At 55.1% G+C, this 23,736-nt stretch overlaps 1 protein-coding gene across 2 annotated transcripts in view; it reads right to left on the minus strand.

Moving 5' to 3' along the window:
• SLC22A23 (solute carrier family 22 member 23) overlaps window positions 1-23,736 on the minus strand; it is a 144,044-nt gene that overhangs the window by 119,492 nt on the left and 816 nt on the right. For both annotated transcript variants that reach the window (XM_027128248.1, XM_027128250.1), the window contains exon 2: window positions 23,016-23,736. In XM_027128248.1, coding sequence (XP_026984049.1) covers window positions 23,016-23,648 — 633 coding nt within the window. In that variant the 5' untranslated portion in view covers window positions 23,649-23,736. The remainder of the gene's footprint in view (window positions 1-23,015) is intronic.

Here is a 23,736-nt window from a genome sequence, read left to right on the forward strand (position 1 = left end):
GGCAGGTGCCCGGTGATTATTACTCATTAATTCTGTCACTTAAGCAGCTCCTTTGGGGCTTATGTCTGTGGGTAACACCTGAAGGAGACCTAATAAAAACTACTTTCAAAAAGAGTTTTGATAGAGTCTGTGTTGTTCACCGAGACTGACCCTAACTGATCCAAATGAAGGGGTATTTCCTAGCTGTACATCCTCTCTGCACAGCTGTACATCCTCTCTGCACAGAATAGAAAGTGGGAGAGGCAAGCACAGAAGATGGCCCCAGGGCACAGTTGTGCCCGCAGTGGGGAGGGACTGGACGGGAAGCCGGCACCCTTCCACACGGGGGTCTACACGCCTTTCACGTCCTTCCCCAGAGCTCGGACGCGATGCCCTTCGCTTTGATCTCATCAGCTGCAGACAGGACATTAGCCCCACGTCCCAGACGTCCCACAGACAGTCATTAAATATACTGTTTCTGACCCAAAGGAGAAAAAGGAGGTTGGTTCTCAAAAGCTAGCGACACTATCACACCCAAAAGGGTGTTTACGTTTTTTTCCCTTGAACCAACTATTAATCTCCCCAAAACATTGAGCAGAATTGGCAATGTGACAGCCAAAGGTGACAGTGCAGTTTGTTTCCAGCTGCCCGGGGCTCAGCGGGACAAGGACATGCAGATACAGGCCCGAGAAAGGACCCCTGCCATCCACTCCAGGGGCCTCCGACATCCCGAGGGACAAGTTAACAGAAGACAGACAGTTCTCCAAGATTTTCCTCGAATAAAACTCAAAGTATCCTTAAGCCAAAGCCAGAATCAGCTCCTCGAGGGGCGCCACCCACTGCCGCGAGCCAGTTCTCCTGAGGACAGACCCCAGGGACCCACATCGGCCGGGCTGGGTGGGAAAGGGAAGCGGAGAACAGACTCAGCTGGAAGGGGAAGGAGGGGGCAGAGATCCCTCAGGCCGAAGCGGTTGCGAGTGGCCAGACTGGGCCTCAGGTGGCCTCCCTCACAGGCCCCCCACGGCTGCGTGGATGTTCTCACCCTGCTCACCCGCCAGCCCGGTCAGAACCCCACGGGCTTTAATACTGGGGATGGGCCTGGGACGGTGTCTTCTGCTATGGATGCATTTGGAAGTACAGCACGCAGGAACTTGTGCGGCAGCCCCTTCTGTGAACCTCTGGAAACCAGGCTCTTTCCTGCAACGGTATTAACTGCATCGCGTTCGGGGCTTGGTGGGTGTGGCCCTGCTAATTAAGCCAGGGCAGCTGAATTCCATCCCAGCCTAAGGCATGCTCTGGAAAGGTACGCTTCACAGATTGCCAAGTGACCCTCCATCAACCACTGATTCGAGAGCGGATTTTACAAAGCTTGTCGCAGGCCATCAAGGCCACCCACTGGGCACTCCCCACTCCTTCCCCTCTCTCCAAGGCACACAGGACGCAGAGAGGAGGGAACGGTCCATAAATGAAACCTTCAGCTGGGCTGTGCTCCCCTGTGGGGCTGCATCTTTAACACACATTCACTTCTAAGTCAGCAGCTGAGGCATTTTCTGAAGGTGCTTGAAAGGGCACCAACAGGTGTTCGTCTGCAGTAACAGTCAGAGGGAAGATGGAGTCTGCCTTGCAGGACTTCTCAGAGCCTTTACTGTTACTGCACACCATGGATCCTGCACAGGGGGCTCTGTGGCTGCACTTCCCAAACTCAGGAGGCCTTGGACATCCCACACACAGACTTTGAAGGGCATATTTTGAACTGCAGAATAAGAGATGTTGCCATGCATATTTTGTTTGCCCTACGACCTAAAAGACGATCACAATGCAAATTATAATATGACAATTCTGGGATTCTGAGCCTGGGGTAAGACACTTTGGTTACCCCTGCATCTACATGCTATTCATATGTGTCAAAGGATATTCAAAGTACACAGAGGAATTTGTTTTCTACCTTTGATCAGAGAACATAAAAACAATAACTATGTTTCTCTGTCTTTGCGAGAGATTATAAAGGCTAACTGGTAACAGACAAACATTCAATACTCTTAGGAACTGATATGTAGAAGCTCAATGACAGCAAAAAGCAATCACTGTGTACAATTCACCCTCCTTGAAAGGACATGTACCTGCACTGGACGCTGCTGCCTCTCCTGCAGGAGGACGCTCAGTCAGCCCAAGTCCAGTGGTGCTTACGGACTCTTCAAGACATAGTCTACGTACCCAACAGAAGTGAAAGCCGGGACACAAACAGATATTTGTATGTCCATGTGCAAAGCAGCATTATTCACAATAGCCAAAAAGTTGAAGCAACCCAAGGGTCCATAGACACATGAATGGATACACAAAATGTGGTGTATACACAGAATGGAATATTATTCAGCCCCAAAGAGGAGGGAAATTCTGACACAGGCTACACCATGGATGAGCTTGAGGACATTGCACTCAAAGCACTAAGCCCGTCACAAAAGGACAAGTACTGTCCGATTCCACTTATAAGAGGTCGCTGGAGCCGTCGGATTCACAGAGACAGAAAGTAGAAGGATGCTGGGGCAGAGGGAGGGGGGATGGGCAGTTAGTGTTCAACGGGGAGAGAGTTTCAGTTTGGGACGATGAAAAAGTTCTGGAAACGGATGGTGGTGATGGTTGCACAACAACGTGAATGTACTTAATGCTAGTGAACTATATACTTAAAAATGGTTAAAATGGTAAGTTTTATTTCATATATATCTTACCAAAAAAAAAAAGTGAGATAAAATTGTGTTCCTGTTCTAACAGTGATAAACCCAAGCTGTGACTAGTCAGGGTTCTGTTTAACTTACACACAGAGGACGCCCCCTTGAAGAGCAGGAAGCCCTCGGGCAGCCACTTCCTGCTTGAGGATTCTCAGCCTTACGGGTTAGAGCCTCAGGACAAGCTTCTCCGAGGCCCAGACCATTCCTTGCGGGGAGACATGAGAGAAGGAAGCGTGACAGTCCTCCTGTGTCCCTCACAGTCGCCTGCTCCCTCCCCTGGGCTTCACTTCCCATGATGCTCAAGCCAGGCTCCCAGTGCTTAGGTTCTGTCCTCACGCAAACAGGTTCCTCCCTGTGCATCCCCACCCGCGGCCAGTGCCCTGGTCCAGGCCCATCGGGGACTCGTCTGCATATTCAGAGGGTGGCACAGGCATGGCTTCCATATTTAATGGCTGTTTACTGGTCACTATTGTGTGCCAGACCCCAGGAAATAACAGTGCAAAGTGCTGTCCCTGCTGTCGAGAGTCTAAGGGTGGAAAACAGGCCGTGAGTAAGAAATGAAATACAGCTGAACTTAAGGCGCTGTGAGAGCACATCAAAGGGCCTGGGGCTCTGTTTAGTTAGGACTCTCCCTCTTGGCCGGGCAGGGGGTCAGGAGGTGAGTGAAGAAGGCGGGGCAGACCCGGAGGCCCTGCACCCCACGTTACAGAGGGGAACGCATCAAAACCAACCTTTAAATGGAGTTCAAATGTCAACTGAAATCAAACCTCATGTTGGCTCTTCCTTGATGCTGCTCTTGTTAGAAACACCCTGATCCAGCCTGGCGGCCTTTCAGAGGAAGGGGACCAAATCCCCGAGCCCGCTGTTCAGGGGACGGGGGAGGAGAGAAAGGGAGAGAGTGACCGGGGGTGCGGCGCGGACCAAGCAGGCTCCAGCCTTTCTACAGACGCACCGATGGGTGGGCACGAGGGTGCAGGCCGCACATCTGCCACCGATGAACAGGCTGCAGTATAGGATGAGCCCCAAGGAGAAGGATTAGCTCTATCATCACATGTACCTTGGTGTGAGCTGCTCTTAGCTGAGACCAGCTGCCCGGACGTTTTAAGGTGAGAAGGCAGGGTCCCCACGCGCAGCCGCGGCTCGGGTGGCTGCCACGTGCCATGAAGGCTCATTTGCCAGGGCTGATCGTAACTTTGTCCTGAGACCTTCCAGACGTCTTGTTTTAAACATGCTGAGTTAACGGCTGGGAAACCGCGGCGATGTGCGCGATGCGTCAGAGCAGTTACCCTCCCAGCCCCGATGGGGGGGTCCTCGAGCAAAGGGCTCGGGTGAAGCACGGGTCTCGCCCTGCGGAGATGGAGGCTGCGTGGGGGTCGTTTCCTTTCATCTCTGCAAAGCCTACGCATTAAGCGGCATCTCCACCTCGGAAATTAGGGTCCAGGAGGCCAAGTAACTCCAGGAGCCGGTCTGAGTGGAAAAGTGGTGAAGAGCCCAGCACGGAGACCCAGGTCTCCTGCCCGAGCCTAGGGGCTTCGCCCCGCCCTGCTGCACTCAGCACAGCCCCCGAGCACGGGACCGCGTCACTGCTGGACCAGCCCCGGTTCTCACAACCACGCGGTGCTTGTGGTCAAGTCGAGACTGTGAAAAAGCCAGGTGTAAAATCATTTTTCACAAGGTCTTTTTTTTTTTTTTCCAAATCATGGGGCTGCGTTTACAAAACCTAAAGGAACCGAGCTTCCTGGCTACTGTGCTCAAGTGCCGTTCAGAACACCACCCACCCAGGCCCAAGAAAGCCGCCTCTCGCTTTCCCCTTCGGCTCAGTAACTTCAACAGCCAGCAGGATAAACGCACTCTCTGCTGAACATGGCGGGGCCTGCAGTCCCTAAACTGCTGTCTCAACACAAGTGCATCAGTGGTGGCTGCACCTGCTTCAACACGAGCACAGTTCACCTTGGACGACGCGCAGGCACGGACGCAAACACTCTGCCCGACGAAATGCCCAGCGGCACGCAAACACGGACAAACGTGAAAACCCTGAGGAAAACGCCATGTTTTTGGAGGTTCAAAAATGGTGGGAACCGTCTGCCCGCACTTCGTTGCTTCCTTTGAGGTCTGTAGGCGGAGGGGAGAGGTTGGGAGCGATGATTCCCTTCCCACGCCCCAGCCCTGCTGGGAAACACTCCCCTAGCCCCCTCCTTCCCCTGGGCAGGTCCATGGGAAGAGAATTCCCCTTGCCCTTTCCTACAAACGTCCCTACACACGGGGCCGCCGCTCTGTTCAGCCGTGGCTGCGAGATGGCGGACGCACCGTCTGTTTCGTTTGGCCTCTTGCTCCCAAGCTCCTTTAACCCCAGAGCCGTCAGCCCTCACCAGGCTTACCCAGGTCTTCCTGAGCCAGGAGGCATGCGGGGCTCCCGGCTGGGGTCCCACACGTGGCAGGAGGTCCTGCTGTTCCAAGCCCCCTGGAGCTGCGGTGGAAAACCACAGCACTCCTGGTACCCGCGCTACGGTCATGGCCGCGGCCTGTCCAGGTGTAGCTCCCTCCGCCCACGTGCATCCCCGCCCACACGCATCCCGCCCACACGCATCCCCGCCCACGTGCATCCCCGCCCACACGCACCCCCGCCCCCAGCCCTAGTCCTCGGGCCTCCTCATCACCCTTGGGCCCTGGAAACTGCATCTGGATTCCTGCGGCTTGGAGGCCACAGCTGCTCCCCCACAGGCACCCCGCGCTCCTGCTTCCGACCCCCAGGAAGAGAAGGGAAAGAGGGAAACCTACCCAGATTATAAGTAAGTCAAGACCTCCCACTAGCTGCTCCGATTCTGTCAACTTGGACGTCTTAGAACTGCAAGGTAATGACTAGGAAGGGCTTGCGAAGTTCTGAATTTCACTGTCATGGCAATCGACGTGTATCGGCCACTAACAGGAAACACCCCAAAGTCCACTGGCAGGTGAGGGGAGAACCCGAACGCGGTGACGCGAGCGGTGGAGGGCGGACCAGGAGCAATGACTGACGGAGGTGGGAACGTGGGCGGAGCTCACGCGTGCGCAGGGTGCGAGCGGCAGACGCGCAGGCCTCGTCCTGCACGTGTCCACGTCTGCCACGTTCTGCACCAGGCGGCACCCAGCTGTGCTGAGGGAAAGTAACACGCCGGCTGCTGGCGGGGGCGGGAGGCCATGGGAGGCGCGCAGGGGGCAGTTCTCCACGGCGGGGGAACGCACTGCGGCTTAATTTAAGCGGTGGTTAAGGGGCAGATAAATGGGTCCAAACCCACTGAACTATACACTTAAAATCTGCCCGTTTTACTGTATGTTAAATTGTATCTCCATTTAGAAAAATCTGGGAAATTGTTTTAAACGGGTCCCCAAAGATGAGGAAGCAGCAGCCAGAGCTGACGGGGCTTCCGTGTCCTCCCCGCTCCGGCAGCTCTCTGGTGACAGGCGGCGAAGGGGAAGGAGACGCAGGGGGTGTGGCAGAGCCCAGAGGGCTGGATGACCCTCCAGGAGGGAAAGCGTTTGTTTGTACTTTCCCTTCTGCTCAAGGAGACGATCTCCAGGCCAAGAGCTCAGGGCAGAGAGTGAGCGACTCGCACAGGTGCTGTTTATTCCAGGGCCCCTTCCCCTCCTTCCCTCCCCCTTCTCCCTCACCGTGAAAGCGCCACAGGCACTCCTGCCACCATCTGCAGCCACCTGTTACCTGCCCCCTCTGTCACCACCTGGATTCCAACCACTGCAGCCACCTGCTTGCAGATCCATCACTCTACAACAGACCAAATGGGCTGGAAAAGCACTCTTCTTGCAAAACTGACGTGAAGGACGGAATCACCCGTGTTGCAGGGATAAGAAGCTCTGTCTTCCTGAAAGGACCCCACTGTGGGCTGAGCTGCGTCCCCCCAGTAAGAGCTGGCGAAGTGACTCCTCAGCCCGGCGGCTCAGGACGTGACTGTGGGAGGAAGGGTCCTCACGGAGCAGAGGAAGCTAAATGACGTCATCAGGGTGGGTCCGCATCCAGCATGACTGGTGTCCTTAGAAAACGGGCAAACGTCGAAGCAGAGACACAGGTAGAGGGATGATGACGTGAAGACACGTGGGGAGGCCAGGTGGAGATGCAGGACTGGACGGGTGCATCCCAGCCCAGGACGCCAGGGACCGAGGCCGCTCCAGAGGCCTGGACGGACCCTCCCTCAGGGCCCCCGCGGGGAGCCAAGCCTGCTGCCGCCCTGGACTTTCTGAGGCTCCGTGCCCGCCCCCTCCTGTCACCTGATACGCAAGTGAGTCTGGTCTGCCCCTTGCCCACCCCATGTGGCCGGGCACCATCACCCACAGCACAGACGCTGGTGGCCCCGGACCTCCTCTCCGCCGGCACACAGTCTGTCTTCTGGAAATGGGGTGGGGGAGCGGAGGGGGGCTGGTGTTATGGAGGGAGCACAGGTGGTGGAGCGGGACTGACGTGTTTGGGATGCCAGCTTCGGCGATTAGGAACGCCGCGTCCCTGGCCAAGCCCCTTGGCCTCTAAGCCTTGGGTCCCTCACCTATCAGATGCCGATAACAGGAGGGAGAAGTGAGTGGCCCGCCAGAGTGGCCAGCCCACGGCTGGGACATGTTGCCACGACCAGGCTCACAAACCTCCCACCCTCTGCTCACCTGCCAGAGACAGTCCGGGGTCCTCTGCACACAGCCCCTCTTCTCCCCGATCCCACTCCTCTTGAACCCAGTTTTGTCTACGTGCCCGCCCCACGTGACTCGGGGAAGGGGCGTCCCTGGTGCGCACAGGGCACCCCCGGTGGGTGCTGTTGGTCCCGGGCAGGTATGCGACCTGAGGGATGCAGGTGAGAGAGAAGGACCCACGCTCCAGGCTGCAAGGAGACGCTGTCCTTCCCTCTTGCCCAGGCCAGGAGGGGGCTGGAGCCTCAGAGAGCCACCGTCAGGGTGCGTTCACCTTGTCAACACGAGGACCTCAGCGCTTGGCCACGGGCTGGATCGTGTCCCCTCAAAAGCCATCTGTTGAAGCCCTGACCTCCGGCACCTCAGATGTGGCTGCATTTGGACACAAGGCTTTCAAGAGATGATTACGTTAAAACGGGTCGTTAGCGTGGGACACAACCCAATACGACTGGTGTCTTTAGAAGAGGAGGACACAGACACACAGAGAGATGACCCTGTGAGGACACAGGCAGGAGGCAGCATCTACAAGCCGAGAGAGGCCTCGGGAGAACCAGCCCTGCCAACACCTTGACCTTGGACCTGCAGCCTCCAGACCGTGAGGAACAAATCCTGCTGTTTCAGCCCCGGTCTGTGGTGCTCTGTTATGGCAGCCCAAGTAGTATCAGCCTCTCACTACACAGCGTCAGGATGAACCACCACTGACGAAGGCCAGGAAGAGACGCAGAAAAGACTGTGGACTGGGGCCCGGCCCATCCCTGACTTCCGGAAAGGTCTTAAGTTTCCCTGCATATTTCAGAACTCAGTGTGACCTGAGCTTTTCTGCTGTCTTCAGCGGACAGCATCCCTACTGATGCCCAAGGTTTCAAAACGTCACAGCTCTGTGCCTTATCTCCTCCTGGTTTAAACAAGAGCTCCTTCCCACTTCCTGCCACCCAGGACTGACCCCCGACACACACACTCCACCCCTCCCCACTGCCACCCACTGCTCAGGCTCCCCCCCTGCCCAGCTGCCCTCCTTCTCCCCGGTCTCCCGGGACCACCCGATCCTCAGGGCATGCCTCACAGGCTCTCAACACGGCACTCTGCAAACAGAGCAGCCCAGCAAACATCTGAATGACATACCCTCTGGACTTTCCTCCTGTGGTCTCCTCCCCACGTGAATGGGAACCAGATGAGATTAGGCCACCACCTCTGCTCTACGCACAGACTCCATCAGACTGTGGATCGTGGCCTCCCCCTCGACGGGGGAAATTGCCTTTTGGAGACAGAAAAACCTACTCTCGGTGTCATAAACTGAGCCTTTAAATTCTGGTCACCCCTGCCTGCTCAGGTCATCTCAGTTTCCCCCAAACTGCTGCTGGAGCGAGACCCACAACCAAGGCTCTAGTTTTTCCTTTTTCGCCACCCTCCCTTCAATCACGTGTCTGAGACCCTAGTCAAAACTCTAGTCAAAAGAGGACTAGAGTTACAAATGGGGAAAAGCAAGATGGCAGGTGAGAAACTAAGGAGAGAAACCACTGCTTATACTTAAACCACAATTCAATTCAATTCCAACCTGTTATCAGCAGACACACAAAAACCAAAATAAAACCCCAAATGCTCTCATAACCTTGATGATATCCATTTTTGAAAAGCAGCTTCTTCTGGGACGTCCCAGAAAGAAAGATTAAAAATAAATCTCCTTTTACAATGAAATAGCACAAAACCCTACCCTGGAACCTAGAAGGTTTGATCACAGGCCCACCATGCGACAGCTCCAGAAGCTTCCAGGCTGTGCACAGGCCCCAACAAGACGCGTCACCTTCTCACTTTTCTCTACCTCTCACTGGGTGACCACTGGTCAAGGCATCTTTATTTCCCATTTGAACATTACTTCTGAGAGCCAGCTAAGACACTCCCCGGCCCCAGAACACTCGGTGAGGTCTCCCTGCGCGCAGCCTTGGATGGTTCTTTCCTAGGGACACCAAGGACGCCGAGCACAGACCCCTTAGAAGGAGGAGAGCGAGGGGGACAGACAGACGGCGCTGTGAGCGTCTAAGGAGGGAAAGATCTCGCTGGTTGGGGAAGACGGGCAGATGGGGCCCGGGGTCGGCTCCGGTGAGTGGACAGGCCCCAGGCCAGCAGCTGCAGTGACCACCCCCCAACAGGCTGACTTTCGGAGGGACACGTGTCATGGGGGATGTCACACTAGGACCACTGCAGGTTCACCGCCTGCACTGAGGGGGGTCGCCCTGCTCAGTTACTCTGATACCGAAAACGTGCTCCGTTCCGGCCCTGAGCGCTCGGTGTCGGTGTCCCACAGGGCAGCTCTCGTTGCCTGCCCCTGAAAACACTATCAAACCACCTTAATGGGAATTATGGAAAAGGCTAGTCCGAATTAGAGCCATTTAGAAAATAAATACCTTTTACTTGCAAATAAATGTTTCCCTTTCAAGTAATGAACCATTATTCTAGGCAGAGGTTCAAAGGGCCTATTGAACAAGTGACAGGGTCGTCAGCACATCCATCTGCAGGTAGAACGCACGGGTTGGTGCTTCATAACGTGCCCGCCCCGGTAGCCTGGCCGCGGGCGGGCTGAGGCTCGGCTGACAGCACGCATGCGCTCCGCAGACCCTTCTTCCACGGGGCAGGGTGCCCAGCTGAGTGGTCATTCCTGGCAACTCTGCAGCTCCTGCCTGGCTTACAGGGGAGCCTCGGTCTCAGATGGGCTGAGCCCTGGCCATCTGTTGGGTGGGGCCAGGAAACACAACGCACGTCCACACTAGCTGAGACCAGGACGTCTCAGACCTGGCGCTCCGGACACTTGGGGCTGGATCACCCTTCGCTGCTGGGGGTGGCGGTCCCCTGCATCGTACCACGTACAGCAGCATCCCTGGTCCCTGCTCACCAGATGTCAGCAGCACCCTGCCTCTGCGTAACCACCACAGTGTTTCCAGACACGGCCACGTGTCCGCTGGGGAAGAGCCGCACCACGTGGGGATGTCCTAGAACTTTTTTAAACAGCTGGTGCCTGGGTCCTGCAGGTATTTCCCAAAGTTCCCCAAGCGAGTCTAGGTTTTCCAGACACCACCTCTGGCCCCAGTCCTAGATCCAGAACGACCAATTCTGTTGATCCACAGCTTCCATTAGAAGAAAAGACTCTGTGACTAAAAGTTCTGAAAAACACTGGCTTAAAGACATAACGTGGGGCTTCCCTGGTGGCGCAGTGGTTGAGAGTCCGCCTGCCGATGCAGGGGACACAGGTTCGTGCCCCGGTCAGGGAAGATCCCACGTGCCGCGGAGCAGCTGGGCCCGTGAGCCATGGCCGCTGAGCCTGCGCGTCCGGAGCCTGTGCTCCACAACGGGAGAGGCCACAGCAGTGAGAGGCCCACGTACCGCCAAAAAAAAAAGACATAATGTGCTCCAGAGCCCAGGCTGAATTCCAGTTTGATGAGCTGCTACTTGAGATACATCACATCACCCTTCATGGTCCTCAACAGCTCCTTGAACCTGGACTTCAGGCCTGAGTTGACCTGTGATTCTGTCCTCCCCTTTCTATTCTTGCCGTCCTAGAATCAACTCGGCTGACACCCCACACCGGCAGGGCCACAGCCCCCAGCCACCTTCACCGCGGCGAGCACCTACCAGGGCCAGGCACCCAGGGCGCGTAGCTGGGCCTGGAGCGGAGGCACAGGGAAAGGCCTGGAGAAGGCGCGGGGTGACCAGCAGGCGGACTCCAGGCTGGAGGACACTGTGTGCAAAGGCTGAGGCTGCCTGAGGAAGGGTCGGGGCCAGAGCACAGGGTCCCGGTGCTGGGCGGTGGGGACAGTGGCAGGAGAGGCAGGCGGCGGCCGTGAAAACCCGCCAACCAGGCCCAACTCCGCCCTGAAGGCCAGGGAGCACAGCGAAGCCTGAGCAGGGGAGTCAAAAGAGCCAGTCGGCTACGACTTAGGACAAAAGCACTGGGATCTGAGGCAAGGGGGGTGGAGGAGATCAGAGACCAGAGGACACGGCCAGTCCTGCTGGCGATGGAACACGCAGGCCTGGGGCCTTGGGGAGATACGAGGCACAGGCAGAGCTCTGGGGCCGCCCTCCTCAGGCTGTGTGCTGGAACTCAGCTGTTACGGGCTGAACTGTGTCCCCTCACCACCACCCCAAAAAGACTCTCCTGTGTTGAAGTTCTGACCCCCAGCACCTCAGATGTGACTATTTGGAGATGGGCCCTTACAGGGGTAATTCACTCAAAATGAGGGCACTGAGGTGGACCCTGATTGAACAGGGCTGTCCTTGTAAGGGGGGGATGAGGACACAGACACAGAGGGACGACCGTGTGAGGACACAGGGAACAGGCGGTGTCTACAAGCCCAGGGGAGGGGCCTCAGAGGAACCAGCCCCGCTGCCACCTTGATCTTGGACATCAGCCCCCAGACCGTGAGGGACTTAATGTGTGTTCCCTTAGCCGCCCCGTCTGTGGGGCTTGTTTCTCGGCCCATAAGGAGCTAAGACACCCGGGAACGACCTTAACGGGTGAGCGACGAAAAGGACTCTCGCAGGAGACCAGGAGGAGAGCAGTTAGGAGACAGACGGGAAATCCAGGCAGCGCACCCGTCCTGAGAGGGCTGAGGACTGAACGGTCACCGCTAAGGCCACAGACAGGTCGCCTGACGTCCCTGAAGCCGTCTGCGGATCTGGTATCACCAGCCTGACTCGGCTGTAGCACCGAGACCCCGAGGCCCGGGCGCGGCGGGGACCAGGCAGCACTGGCACCTCCAAGGGCAGACACGTCGAGAGGGACAGGCCCTCGGTCAGAAGCCCTGGGAAGGGCCACGGCCATGGTTTTCAAGGGCGGAGGATGGATGGAAGGGCTGGGGGACCCTGAGGACACGGCGTGGACAGCTGGGCATGAGCGCTGCTCCCCTGCCCCCCCCGGACGGTGAGCACAGACCTCCCCAGGTGTGTTCACCTCTGTGCCCCATGCCTCAGCTCCCGCCTCACACCACGCCCAGAACCCTCCAGCTGACACTGGCCTTGGCTGTACCAGGAGCTCCTTCTCTGGGCACAGACGAGCTTCTGTCCACCTGGGTCACTACCCAGGGCGGAGCAAGGCCTGCCACGGAGCAGACGTCGCGAGAGCAGAAGCAGGGGCAGGCTCAACACAGGCGGTGGGGAGGGGCTGTATGTAACTGTCTTCAAAACGTAGGGCGGCAGCTGTGTTCACAGCAGCACTGTCACAAGCACCTCAAGGAGGGAGCCACCCAAGTGTCCACTGACGGATGATGGACAAACAAAAGTGGTATAAACACAATGGAATATTACTGTTCAGTCTTAAAAAGGAAGGAAATCCTGACACAGGCTACAGCGTGGATGAACCTTGAGGACATGATGCTCGGTGAACTATGCCGGTCACAAAAGGACAAAAAATGGTTTCCCTTATAGGAGGGGTTGAAAGTAGTCAAGCTCACAGAGACAGAAACTAGACGGTGGGGGCTGGGGGCCGGGGTGGGGGAGAAGGGGAGCTAGTGTTCAATGGGGACAGAGGTTCAGTCTTGGAAGATGAAAAAGTTCTGGAAAGGATGGAGGTGATGGTTGCACAACACTGAGAACGTACTTAATGCCGCTGAGCTGTGCACTTACAGATGGTTAAAATGGTCAGTTTTACGTTATGTATACTTTACCACAGTTACACAGAAATTTTTTTAAGTTGGACAGAAACTTTGTGTTTGCTGCAAATGCTCGTGTATACCCATTTGGGAACAGTGGAGTTCCTCAGGATGAAGCAACCAAGGGTGCCCAATTTGTAAAGCATCTTTTAAACACACAGAAAGAGCAGCTTTTAATCTAATCTGGGAGGAAACAGTCTGCAGTGCAGATTGTGGGGCTGAGCGTCTAACATCCTTAATTTAACATGACCCCTGGGAGGCTGGTGGCTGGTTTACAGCCCACTGTCTCCTCTGCACTTATTCTTTTTAATTTTTAGTTTTGGCTGCATTGGGTCTTCACTGCCGCATGCGGGCTTTCTCTAGTTGCGGCGGGCGGGGGCTACTCTTGGTTGCGGTGCGCAGGCTTCTCATTGCGGTGGCTTCTCGAATGTTGCGGAGCATGGGTGCCTGGTGCCTGGGTGCCTGGGCTTCAGTAGTTGTGGCACGTGGGCTCAGTAGTTGTGGCTCGTGGGCTCTAGAGCACAGGCTCAGTAGTTGTGGCACAGGGGCTCAGTAGTTGTGGCGCACGGGCTTAGTTGCTCTGTGGCACATGGGATCTTCCCAGACCAGGGCTCGAACCCGTGTCCCCTGCAATGGCAGGCGGATTCCTCACCACTGCACCACCAGGGAAGCCCTACACTTACTCTTTAAATGATGCTAAGAAATAAAGTGTTACTGTCATGCTAGCAGGATTAAGTGATGCAAAGACTGACCCTCTTCCCCACTTTAAAAAAAAAAAAAAGGCTGATAAACACTTAACCCGCATTCTTAGGACTTGACATTCCTTCCCACAGGCTCCTGTGACTCAGCTATGGGTTCACTGCTCAGATAAGAAAACTGTCTCATTTCTGGAGCAGGGTTTCCAATGTAAGGAGCCTCCTGGCTCCCTGGTGCCACTGCAGGCCCTAAGCTAACTATACACCCAGAACTAAACCGGTTAGGGCTGTGCCTCTGCAAAACAGGCCCTGCAAAAGTGAGTTATACTTTCACCGCAAGGAACGAGAAAAAGACGCAACAAAGGAGTGGAGAAGCAGAAGGACGTGAAATGGGGAAGAAGACGCAGAAAGGCACGGGGAACACTTGATGAGCTTTGCGGTGGTGACACCGGCTCTGTGAACAGTGACAGGCAGTGGGGGGCGGTCCCCAGGAGCAGGGCCCAGCTCAGAAGGGCCGCATGTGGCTTAATGCTCTGCGGCTGCCGTCTTGGTCTTGGGAATCATTTACGAACAAGGGGCCCTGCATCTTCATCTTGCACTGGGGCCCCACAAGTTTCGTGCTGGTCCTGACTAGAAGAAAGGTTTGGGGAGACCAGGAGACCCGCCCTGAGTGGGGCAGGGGGCGAGGCAACACTCTGCTGCGTGTTTCAGCGTCTGCCCAGGGGCTCGCTCCAAGCCCCCTCTGATCCGGAGCTAATGGCTGAGGGCATCTATACCTATTTCCAGAAAAGAAGCCTCAGGAGGGGCGTTCCTGCCAATTCCACACGAAGCTTAAGGGGCCGGGTAAGTTTCATCCTGAGTCTCTGAGAAGAAAAAGAGTCCTTTGTCTAAAGCATTTAAGGGTTAAATCATCAATATTCATTTATCCTCCATTAACTGCCCAAAAGATCCATCTCTAGTCTCTTCCACCCCCCAGTGAAAAACAGCTACTGCTGCCCCCCACCCCATGGTCTGCAGGGGTCCCCCCGCCCTGGGTAACTGCACCCTGTACTCTGAAACCCGCCTGTCCTGCCCCAGCTGGACATCGGAATTGCGCCCAGGAATCTGGTGTTGGACAGAGGGGTGCTGGCCTCCACCTGACCAGGGACCAGGTGAGCAAAAGCCAGTCCGGAGGCGGGAGGGAAGCTGATCTCAGGAGAAACTGATGTGGGTTCCACAAGGTCTCTGAAACAACCCCTGTCCCACTTTCTGGTCTCAGATCCCAGCCTAGGTTTCCTGAGCCATCCCTGCATCTTTCCAGTCAATTTCTTTTCTATTTTTGTGAATTAATGTAATTTGGAATTTGTTTTCATTACTTGCAACCAAACGAGTCCTGAGAAGAGAGGGTTTGATGGCATGTCATACGGTGCAAGTGACGACCTGAGAGCCCGTGGGCAGTGTTCTATTTCAGCAACGACTTGTTGTAGGGGAAATCCACCTAAATCAGCCCATAACCCTGCCCCCTTCCCCAGAAAGGCAGGCTTGTGAAGCTCTAGGCCACTTGTCTCGCGGCGGGGGTCAGCCTGTATGTAATGACCAGCGCTGGGTAAACGCTGAGAGAAGCAGAGACCGCAGAGCCAAGTCTGTGGACCACGGAGGTCAGGGTCAATGCCTCCTACAGACCCAGCAGGGACAACACTCCAGGTGGGCAGGGGCCTCTCTACAGAGCCTGGCCCTTCCCCCGTTTGCACCTGCCCTGAAGGCAGCTCCCTGATGCCTGCAGTCAAGGCTCGGGTTACCCTCGGCCCCACTTTACAATTCCACTTTCTCTCCGATCGGCTTCCCCCCAGCACAGCTAACCCAGACTTCTAACTTGGTAGACGGTCCTCCATCGAAGGGCACGGACTCAGATGTCTGGCCCACGACCTCGGTGGAGGTGGAGGCGCAAATGACAGAGCACCCCACCTCATCCTGGGGCCCCCGCCGGCCAGGAAGCCCCTTTCCTTTTCAGATCCCTGAGCCCTGCGGCCAGAGGCCTGCTCTGTTTTCACATGAGAACTCTGAAAACCAGCCAATCCCTTCAAGGGTCTTTCAGACAAACCCCCTGGAGGTCCACCTTGGCGGGACCCCTCAGGCCACCTGCATTGGGGCGTCCCACCTGAAGGGCACACCCGGCTTCCCACGTCATCAGTTTCTGGGCGAAGGGGAAAGACACCTCGGAACGGCATGGAATTAACCACTCTTCCAGATGTGGCTTATCAGGTCCTCCTCATCTAAGCATTTCTGACCTGACTCGTTCAGCCGGTCCTTACCCCACAGAAGAGGTGGAGAGGAATCTGAGATTTCCAAGTGTCTCCTGGAGGGGAGGGGAGGGAGCCCTGAGCCCACTTTACCCGCGAGGCGCCTGCAGATGAACGGGTCATAACCCACACCTGCCAAGCTAGAGAGCTCCGCTCTTCTCGCGACACCAGCGCAGGTGCGCTCAGACACTTCTGCTGAGGACTCGGTGGGCAGAGCGGGGACAGACGCACAGCCAGTGCTGGGGGCACTGCGTGCGGACCCGAAGGATGAACAGGGACCAGCAAGTAGAAGGACGGAGAAAAGGGTTCCAGGAAGTGGGCTCAGAGGCAGAGGGAGCAAAGATTAGGGAAACTGCCCGAGAGGTCTGCACAGCCCACCGCGGAAGCCGCAGGTAACAGCACACAGCCACGCCCCTCCTCAGGCAGGAGCAGGACCGTCTCTGATTGGCCAGTAAAGATGAAGAGAAAGGGCAGCGCCCCCCCCACGGGCGGGGCCCCTGGGGTGGAGGCAAGAACACCCTGCAGGGTGAGCAGGTGAGCCATTCTAACCCTACAGCTACGGCTCTGGACACGTCAATGACCCCCAGCCTCGTTCTCCTCCCTGAACTGAACTTTGGACTCGAAGATAACACCACAGCTCGCTGTGCCCAGGGCACTTTTACCTACACTGGGTGCTGGGCACAGGGGAAGCTGGCTGAATGAAGTCAGTTCTAGCCGATGGCTTCCCATCTCAGGGTCCTTCGGCCCGGTGGAAATTTAATTAGCACCCTCCCCTTTTGAGCCAGAGGGCAAGAGAAGATGCTAGAACCCTCCAGGGCCGGTGCTTCTCCAATCAACAGCCCGGGAACAGGGTCAGACCCACTTGCCCAAGGCCTGGTCCGAACCTGCCGGCCAGTGGGCTTCTCCACGGCTCCTCCGCAGGCCCCTGCCTCGGGCCAGCGGCCTCCTTCCGGCAGAAGCGGGCCTGGCTTCCCCCCTGCCCGTCTGTGGCCCCAAGCAGGGTCAGCGCCAGCCCTCTCCTCACCCCACAGGCTCTCTCCCTGGGCACCCCTGTTCCCTACCCATCCCTCGGCTGGCTGAGTTCAGTGTCTCATGGCTATGAGTCACCCCATCCCCGTGCTCCCAGCCACCCTGCACCCTTCAGCCCCAGGCTCCCGCAGGCCACAAGGCCCTGCAGATGCCACTCCCTCTCGGAGGGAAAGGCACACACACCCACCCCCTCCTCTGCCTCTCTCCTCCTCAGGCGTCAGTCTCATCACTGAGGCCAGTCTGTCTGGGCCAGGCTCTCTGTTCTCTCTTATTTCCCATTCTTTCCACTCACTTAACTCAGTTTGTAATTAAAAAGTGATGATTAGTTAAGGTGCGCCTCGCTTGTTAGCCCATCAGCTCGGTGGGTGTTGTGCTATTTCCGCCTAGCACTGCATTCCCGACACGAAGCACGAGGCCTGGCCCAGAATCCGCACTCACGTCTGAGAAAGGGAGGAGGGAGGGAAGGAGAGGTTAGGAAAAAACAGAGGAGTGGCCCAGGGCCACACTCAGTGGCGTGATGATTGCCTAACAGCTGTTTCTCGGAAGAAAAACAGACCCAGGTGTGCAGTGTTTGCAGATTTCCACGGTGTAAACGCTCTCACCGTGGCCGTGGCCGGCTCCCAGCCACCAGCCCGGCATCCTGAATGTGTGGCCCAGCCGGCTCCCGCACCGGGACTGACATTTGGTGCCCAACGTGTTTTTAAATGACATCAACTTTTGACTCGATCCTGCCTGGGACTGAAGGTCAGAATGAACTGAGACTTGCAAAACAATGCTAAAGACAAGAGGTTTTGCAGCTGGTCCAGAGCAAGAAGGTGAAGGAAAGGTGAGACCTGGGGACGAACACTGTCCCCCAAAAGACGGAAGAGCTGCTTAGCAACTATGCAACTTCCGGCGTCTCCATCAGTGAGGACCACACCAGATTCTGTGCTTAGGAGCTCGTCATGAGCAAGTTGAAGCCTGTGAGAAATGCTGTTATACCCACTGACCTAACATTTATTTCCCTTCCTAGCAATTCATCCTAATGCCTCAATAGAAGCAAATCTGACACCTACAACACCAAATCAAAAAGGTACTGAGATCCTAAAAATATTCGAAGAAAATGTGTTTTTTCCCTAATATTCCAGGATTATAGAAGTCCTAAATCTACCACAAAACCCAGAAACCATAAAAGATTCACTTGACTCTATCCAAACCAGAAGTTTCTGCGTGACAAAAATACCATAAACAAAATCAAAAGACAACAAACCAGGGAAAACCATTTACAAAACATCCAAATTGCTTCATTTACTTTATGCATAAAGTCCTCCTATAAATCAGTAAGAAAATAACGCCCCTCCCCAAATATACACCCAAGAAGGCAAAGGATGCGAAGAGACAGTCCAAAGAAAAGGAAACACGAATGGCTCAAAAGATTTCAGAGATATTTAACCTCCCTCCTAACAAGAGAATGCAAATGACAACAACAATTTCTCACATGTCAAACGAGGAGACATTTAAAAGTATGACAACCCCCTGGGTCAGGGAGGGTGTGGGAGTGGGGCCTCACACCTTATGGGTGGAAGTGTGAAAGGGCAATAAGATCTCTATGGAGAGCACTTTGACAACACCTGTCAGAATTAAAATGCAGCCCAGTTTGACCCTCCACTTCTAAAAGTTTCATGTGTGGGGGAGTTTCATTATATATTATGTAATAACAAAGACTGGAAACAACCGAAATGCCCCCTTGGAAGGTGACTTGTTAAATTATTACACAGAAAAGAGTGAGGGGCTCCCTGTACTGATACGCACCCATCCCCAACACAGGTGAACAAAAGGTCTGAAACAGGGTATATGAACAGCTTGTGAGAGAAAAATATATAAATGAAAATATACTTGGAATATTTCTGGAAGGATACATAAGGAACTGGTAACCATGGCTGCTTCCAAAGAGGGAAACTGGAGGCAGAGATGGCGAGAAATGTTACTTTTACTGTTTGCTTTTGGTCCCATGTGATGCATTGTCTATTTCAGTAAGTTTCTAAACACAGTCACGCACAAAGATGTTCACTGTTGTGTTGTATATAGTAGACACACGAAATAAAATCACACTAGGATGACCTACCAGTGAGTTATTTCTAAAGATATTCCTATTGTGATGACATTGTAATTATTTTTTACCCTAATTAAATCGTACTGAGTCACTTTAAATAACTTCTAATCTTGAGCCCCAGAAAAGGAATTCAAATTACTTCCTGGGGTATTTAAACAACTCTCAGGTTACTTACAGGATAAAGGCCAGCAACCTGTGAGAATTCTTGGCGAACAGAAAAAATATTAGAAGACTGGAGATAAACATCTTAAATTTCACGTACAGAAAGAGAGTGTTGCTAACATTGATGGTAGGCAAAATTCTAGGGGTTATTCAAGGAAGTGGAGAGCACTAGAAACCAACAAGGGTTCACTCTGAACACTGCAGGATAAGATAAACCATGCAAATCACTGGGAGGAGTATTTTAAAGTCAGCAGAGTTATGTTAAGCACTGACGATCTTTCTATGCGGCTGGGGATAAAACGCAGAGCAATGAACGGCATTTGGAAGTTGAGGACCAACTTTCTGGTCCACTCAAGGCTGGTGAACTGACTTAAAATCCAAGACAACACTCAGTGTTAAGACTGCCTTGGACGGCTCAACATTCTTAATCAAAGGAAATAACAGGTGAAAATGTTTTGAAGACTTGATAGGGCAGCACAAAAGAAAGGTGGTGGCACCGGCACCATCATCATCATCATCATCATCATTATTCTATTCCGAAGGCATTGCAAATTCTGGTTAACAAATACCAGGGACCAAGGCAAAAAATAGAAATGAAAAAGATCCTAACAGGAGAGCTCTAATAACCCCAAACTAGCAAGATGGAACCTACATGGTGCCCCACGTCACACGAGCACAGGCTGAGAAAGCCCTGACATAACGGGATCCCATCGAGGCCCCGAGGTAGACAGATGACACGTCTACTGAAAGCCTTAATGATCGACTGTAAGCTTCGTTAGTGAAGTGTCCAATGTCTTCTCTTCTGATCAGGACACGCAGGCCGTGCCTATTGTGTTCTGGGTGCCATGCTTAAGAGATACATATGCCACGTGGACCCAGCAGAATGGTGAATTCTGTCCCGTATGGAAGGACTGAAGGAGCTGGAGATTTCTTAGCCAGGGAAGAAACCAGTCCTTGGGTATCCTCAGGTATCTGAGCACGTATTATATGAAGGAAAAAGAATCATTCGGAGGAGACAGCTGCACAAACAGGCATGAGATGACCCGAGTTATGTCCACCAAAAAGCACGACTCTCTGCAAGGAAGACTAACCAGCTAACGGGGTTCTGTGCAAGGCACAGCCACGCCGGGGATGCCACCCAGGAGGGGAGAGACTCTTGTCAGTTCCAAGACCCCTTTTAACTGTAACAACCTGGGACTCTATCTGCCTTGACAGTTTCACGTGTGTAAACGCTATTATAGCCTGTATACTAGACTATACAATATATGATATAGATATTAATGATATATATCTAAAACATATATTTAATATAATGTAACATGTGCCTGGTGGTTCTTCTGTATCCCCCTCCCCATCTAATACCTGAGGAGAGAACTGGCCCTCTATCGCAGGGAGGCACACACCTGCTGAAGGAAGTCTGATGATAAAGACATCGCACGGGGCTTTTGTGAGTGGGAAGATCGCGGCGCTCAGTGGGGGAAGATGGTACAAAAGGCAACTCCTCAGACCCTGAATTTTCATCCACTGACAGAAGGAGAAGCCTGCCACTTCTGCTTCCACTTGCAAGCCAAGCTGACAGGCACCTGACCTCTGGAATCAGCACCCATCACAATATGCATTCCACGTCTGTACATCTGATACAGGATCCAGCGGACACCGCCATCAGAGGAGAAAGCCGGCCTCAGTACGAGCAAAATGTGCTTAAAAAGCTCTTGAAGGCATTGGTTATGGAACAGAACGGTCCTTTATTTAGATCTTATTTGTGCGTGAAAATCAATATGTCCTTTCTAGTCTTTATCTTACAGGAAAATGCGTCTCTACCTATTGCCCCCAAGTGTTCACCTCCCGGACTGCCTTGTCAGCTGTACATAACTGACGCACCCCAAACCATGCTGCACACCCTCGTGCCATTTTTGACCCCCTCGAGTGCTCACTCGGAATACCTGTCCGGCTCTCCAAGGCGCCTCCATCGCCTGCTTTCAAGAACTGTTCTCTAGTTTTCTACTCCCACCATCCACGGTAGGGTCCCCACCACTGAGACAATGATACTCTGACCCACCTCCTTGGAGGCTAACTTCCAAGTTGGCCTCCCCTGTGACCCCGGAACAGAGCACCCTCTACACACATCTGCTTCGATCCACATCATTCCTCCTGTACTTCAGAAAGAGGCTCAAAGTATTTGACAAGTTGCAAATCCTTACTTTCAGACATACAAACAGTATTAAAATAGTCACTGTTCTTAAGTTTTCCGTGCTGGTAAACGACAACCAGATATTGACCTCCACGGATGGGAAACAGTCACAGAAACGCCTTGGCAAAGGACAGGCTGACCGGCGGGATCAAGGTGAACCAAGCTAGAAGGATCTCCCCACTAACAGCTAAGCCAGACAGTTCCCGGAGGACAGCTCATTTCTCGCCAGGCTGGTAGAAGCTGAAGACAAGGGTTATGATGATGTAAGGGTTTCATCTTACACATCCGTGCGGCACAACTGTTCACTAGCACACGTCTGGGGCGGGGGGGAGATACACGCACATAGATGATTATAAACTGTCAAATTTCAGTCTTGCATTTAAACAAAGCGTTTCAAACTCTGCCCAGAACAGCTCCAGAAGTGGGAGAAAGGTCTACATTTACTTTGAGAGGCAAATTAGTTATTTAAAACACAGAAGGGGCACATAACACAAGTTGTTTGACACACTGGCATACAATCTCTCTTGTATGTTAAGAAATCCAGAAAACTGTAGCTGTCTTAGGCATCGATTTTCTAGTACTGCCCCTTCTCCATCTCTATGACAGCCACATATCTCTGGCAAACACTCTGACTCCATTTCCCAGGATGCAGCACCTCTGCTAGAGGGCCCCCCTGGGCTGGAGCAAGTCAGATGTCCAGGTAAAGCTGGCCAGGATCTGACCTCAACGCCTGGACAAAAGGGCTGCTGTGTGACAGCAGGGGTGGTCCCGAAACGCCACAAATTCTTAGCAGCCTTCCTATACTCCAGTGGTGTTTGCTACAGTCCCGAGAAGACACCTGAGGGAACACTGGGGTGGCGAAGTCCAACGTGAAATACGCCGACCTCTGGGGAGGACTGAGCTCGGAGAAAGGGAATCTTCGAAAGCTGTTTGCTTCTCTGGCTACAGTTTGAGCTCTTTAGTCAGCTTTAGTCTGTTTCCAAAGCCAGCGCTGGATGGCTGACGTGTGCCCAGAAGAACACCTGGGAATAGGAACTATTCTGGCCGAGGCTGTTTCTTTGTGGGAGACTTGGGGACAGCTGGCCCGGCAAAGGGCAGAGCCTGGGGCCGGGCTCCAGCGGGCAGACCTTGAGAGGGGCGTCCTCCAGGGCCAGCTGGTGACCCATCAGGCCTTGCCCTCCGCGGGCCACCCCTGCCTGAATGCAGCGACAGCTCGAGGGTGGGGGAGGGAAGCTCCAGTCTTTGCAGAGAGAGGGGCGCCCCTTCCGTGTGTGCTTTGGGACAGGAGTTTGGGTGCCAACTCGGAAGGCTAAGGTGCCCCTTGGCGTAGGTAGGCAGGGCCACCGCAGAGGGCTGCCGGAGCCCGGCTTCACACCCGGGCAAACACATCTGTTTGGGGGATGGAAGGACAGCAAGCCCACGTGAGGTGCGAGGACACGCGGGCTCGCACCACTGCGGGGACCCGGGTCTGCACGAGGGCGCGGGGAAGGGCGCGAGGACCGCGGAGGGCACAACGCTCGGGAGCGGGACGCGGGGCCGGGGCGGTCGCGGCCCTTACCTTGCTGACCACGTTTTGTACCAGGCCTGTGCGGAGGCCGTAGTCCCACGCGTGGCAGTCGCAGTTGGAGGCGTTGTCCCCCTTGTCCGGAGGGGACGGCAGGGGCGGCGCGTCGCCCCCTTCCGCGCCGCTGCCGTTGCCGAGGGGGCCCGCCGTCCCCCAGGCGGCGGTGGAGAAGGGGGTGGTCGGGGGGCTGGTCCAGTTGGCCAGGTCGCCGCCGCCCCCCCGGGCCGTGGCCGTGACCCCCGCCGGCTCGGCGCCCTTGCCGTCCTCGCGGCACCAGAAGTTGGGTTGGTCCAAGAGGAAGGAGTCCGAGAACTGGCTGAAGCCGATGAAGAGCGCCGGGATCCAGGTGAGCAGCACAAGGGTCTTCTGGTAGCCGCCGCCCAGGCCCCCGAGGAAGGGCAGCACCGACCCGTCGTAGTCCAGCAACAGGAGGCTCGGGTGCGGACCGCCGGCGGCGTGTGGGGCGGGCAGCGGCTGGATGTCGCCGCCGCCGCCCGGGCCCGCGCGTCCCCCGAGGGGCGCCGAGGCCGCCGCGTCCCCGGGCGGCAGGGCGCCGTTCTCCTCGGCCGCGGGCGGCAGCCGCCCAGGGACGCCGCCCGCCGCCTCGCGCCGCCGGTCTATCGCCATGGCCCGGGTTCGCGGCGCGCGCAGAGGCGCATAGAGCGCAGCGGAGGCTCCCGCGGGGCCCCGGGCAGAGCGCGCGGGCCCGGCGCCG

Source organism: Aethalodelphis obliquidens, unplaced genomic scaffold, assembly GCF_003676395.1.
Source record: "Aethalodelphis obliquidens isolate GAN/ISIS:26980383/991018 unplaced genomic scaffold, ASM367639v1 scaffold34, whole genome shotgun sequence".
NCBI lineage: Eukaryota > Metazoa > Chordata > Mammalia > Artiodactyla > Delphinidae > Aethalodelphis > Aethalodelphis obliquidens.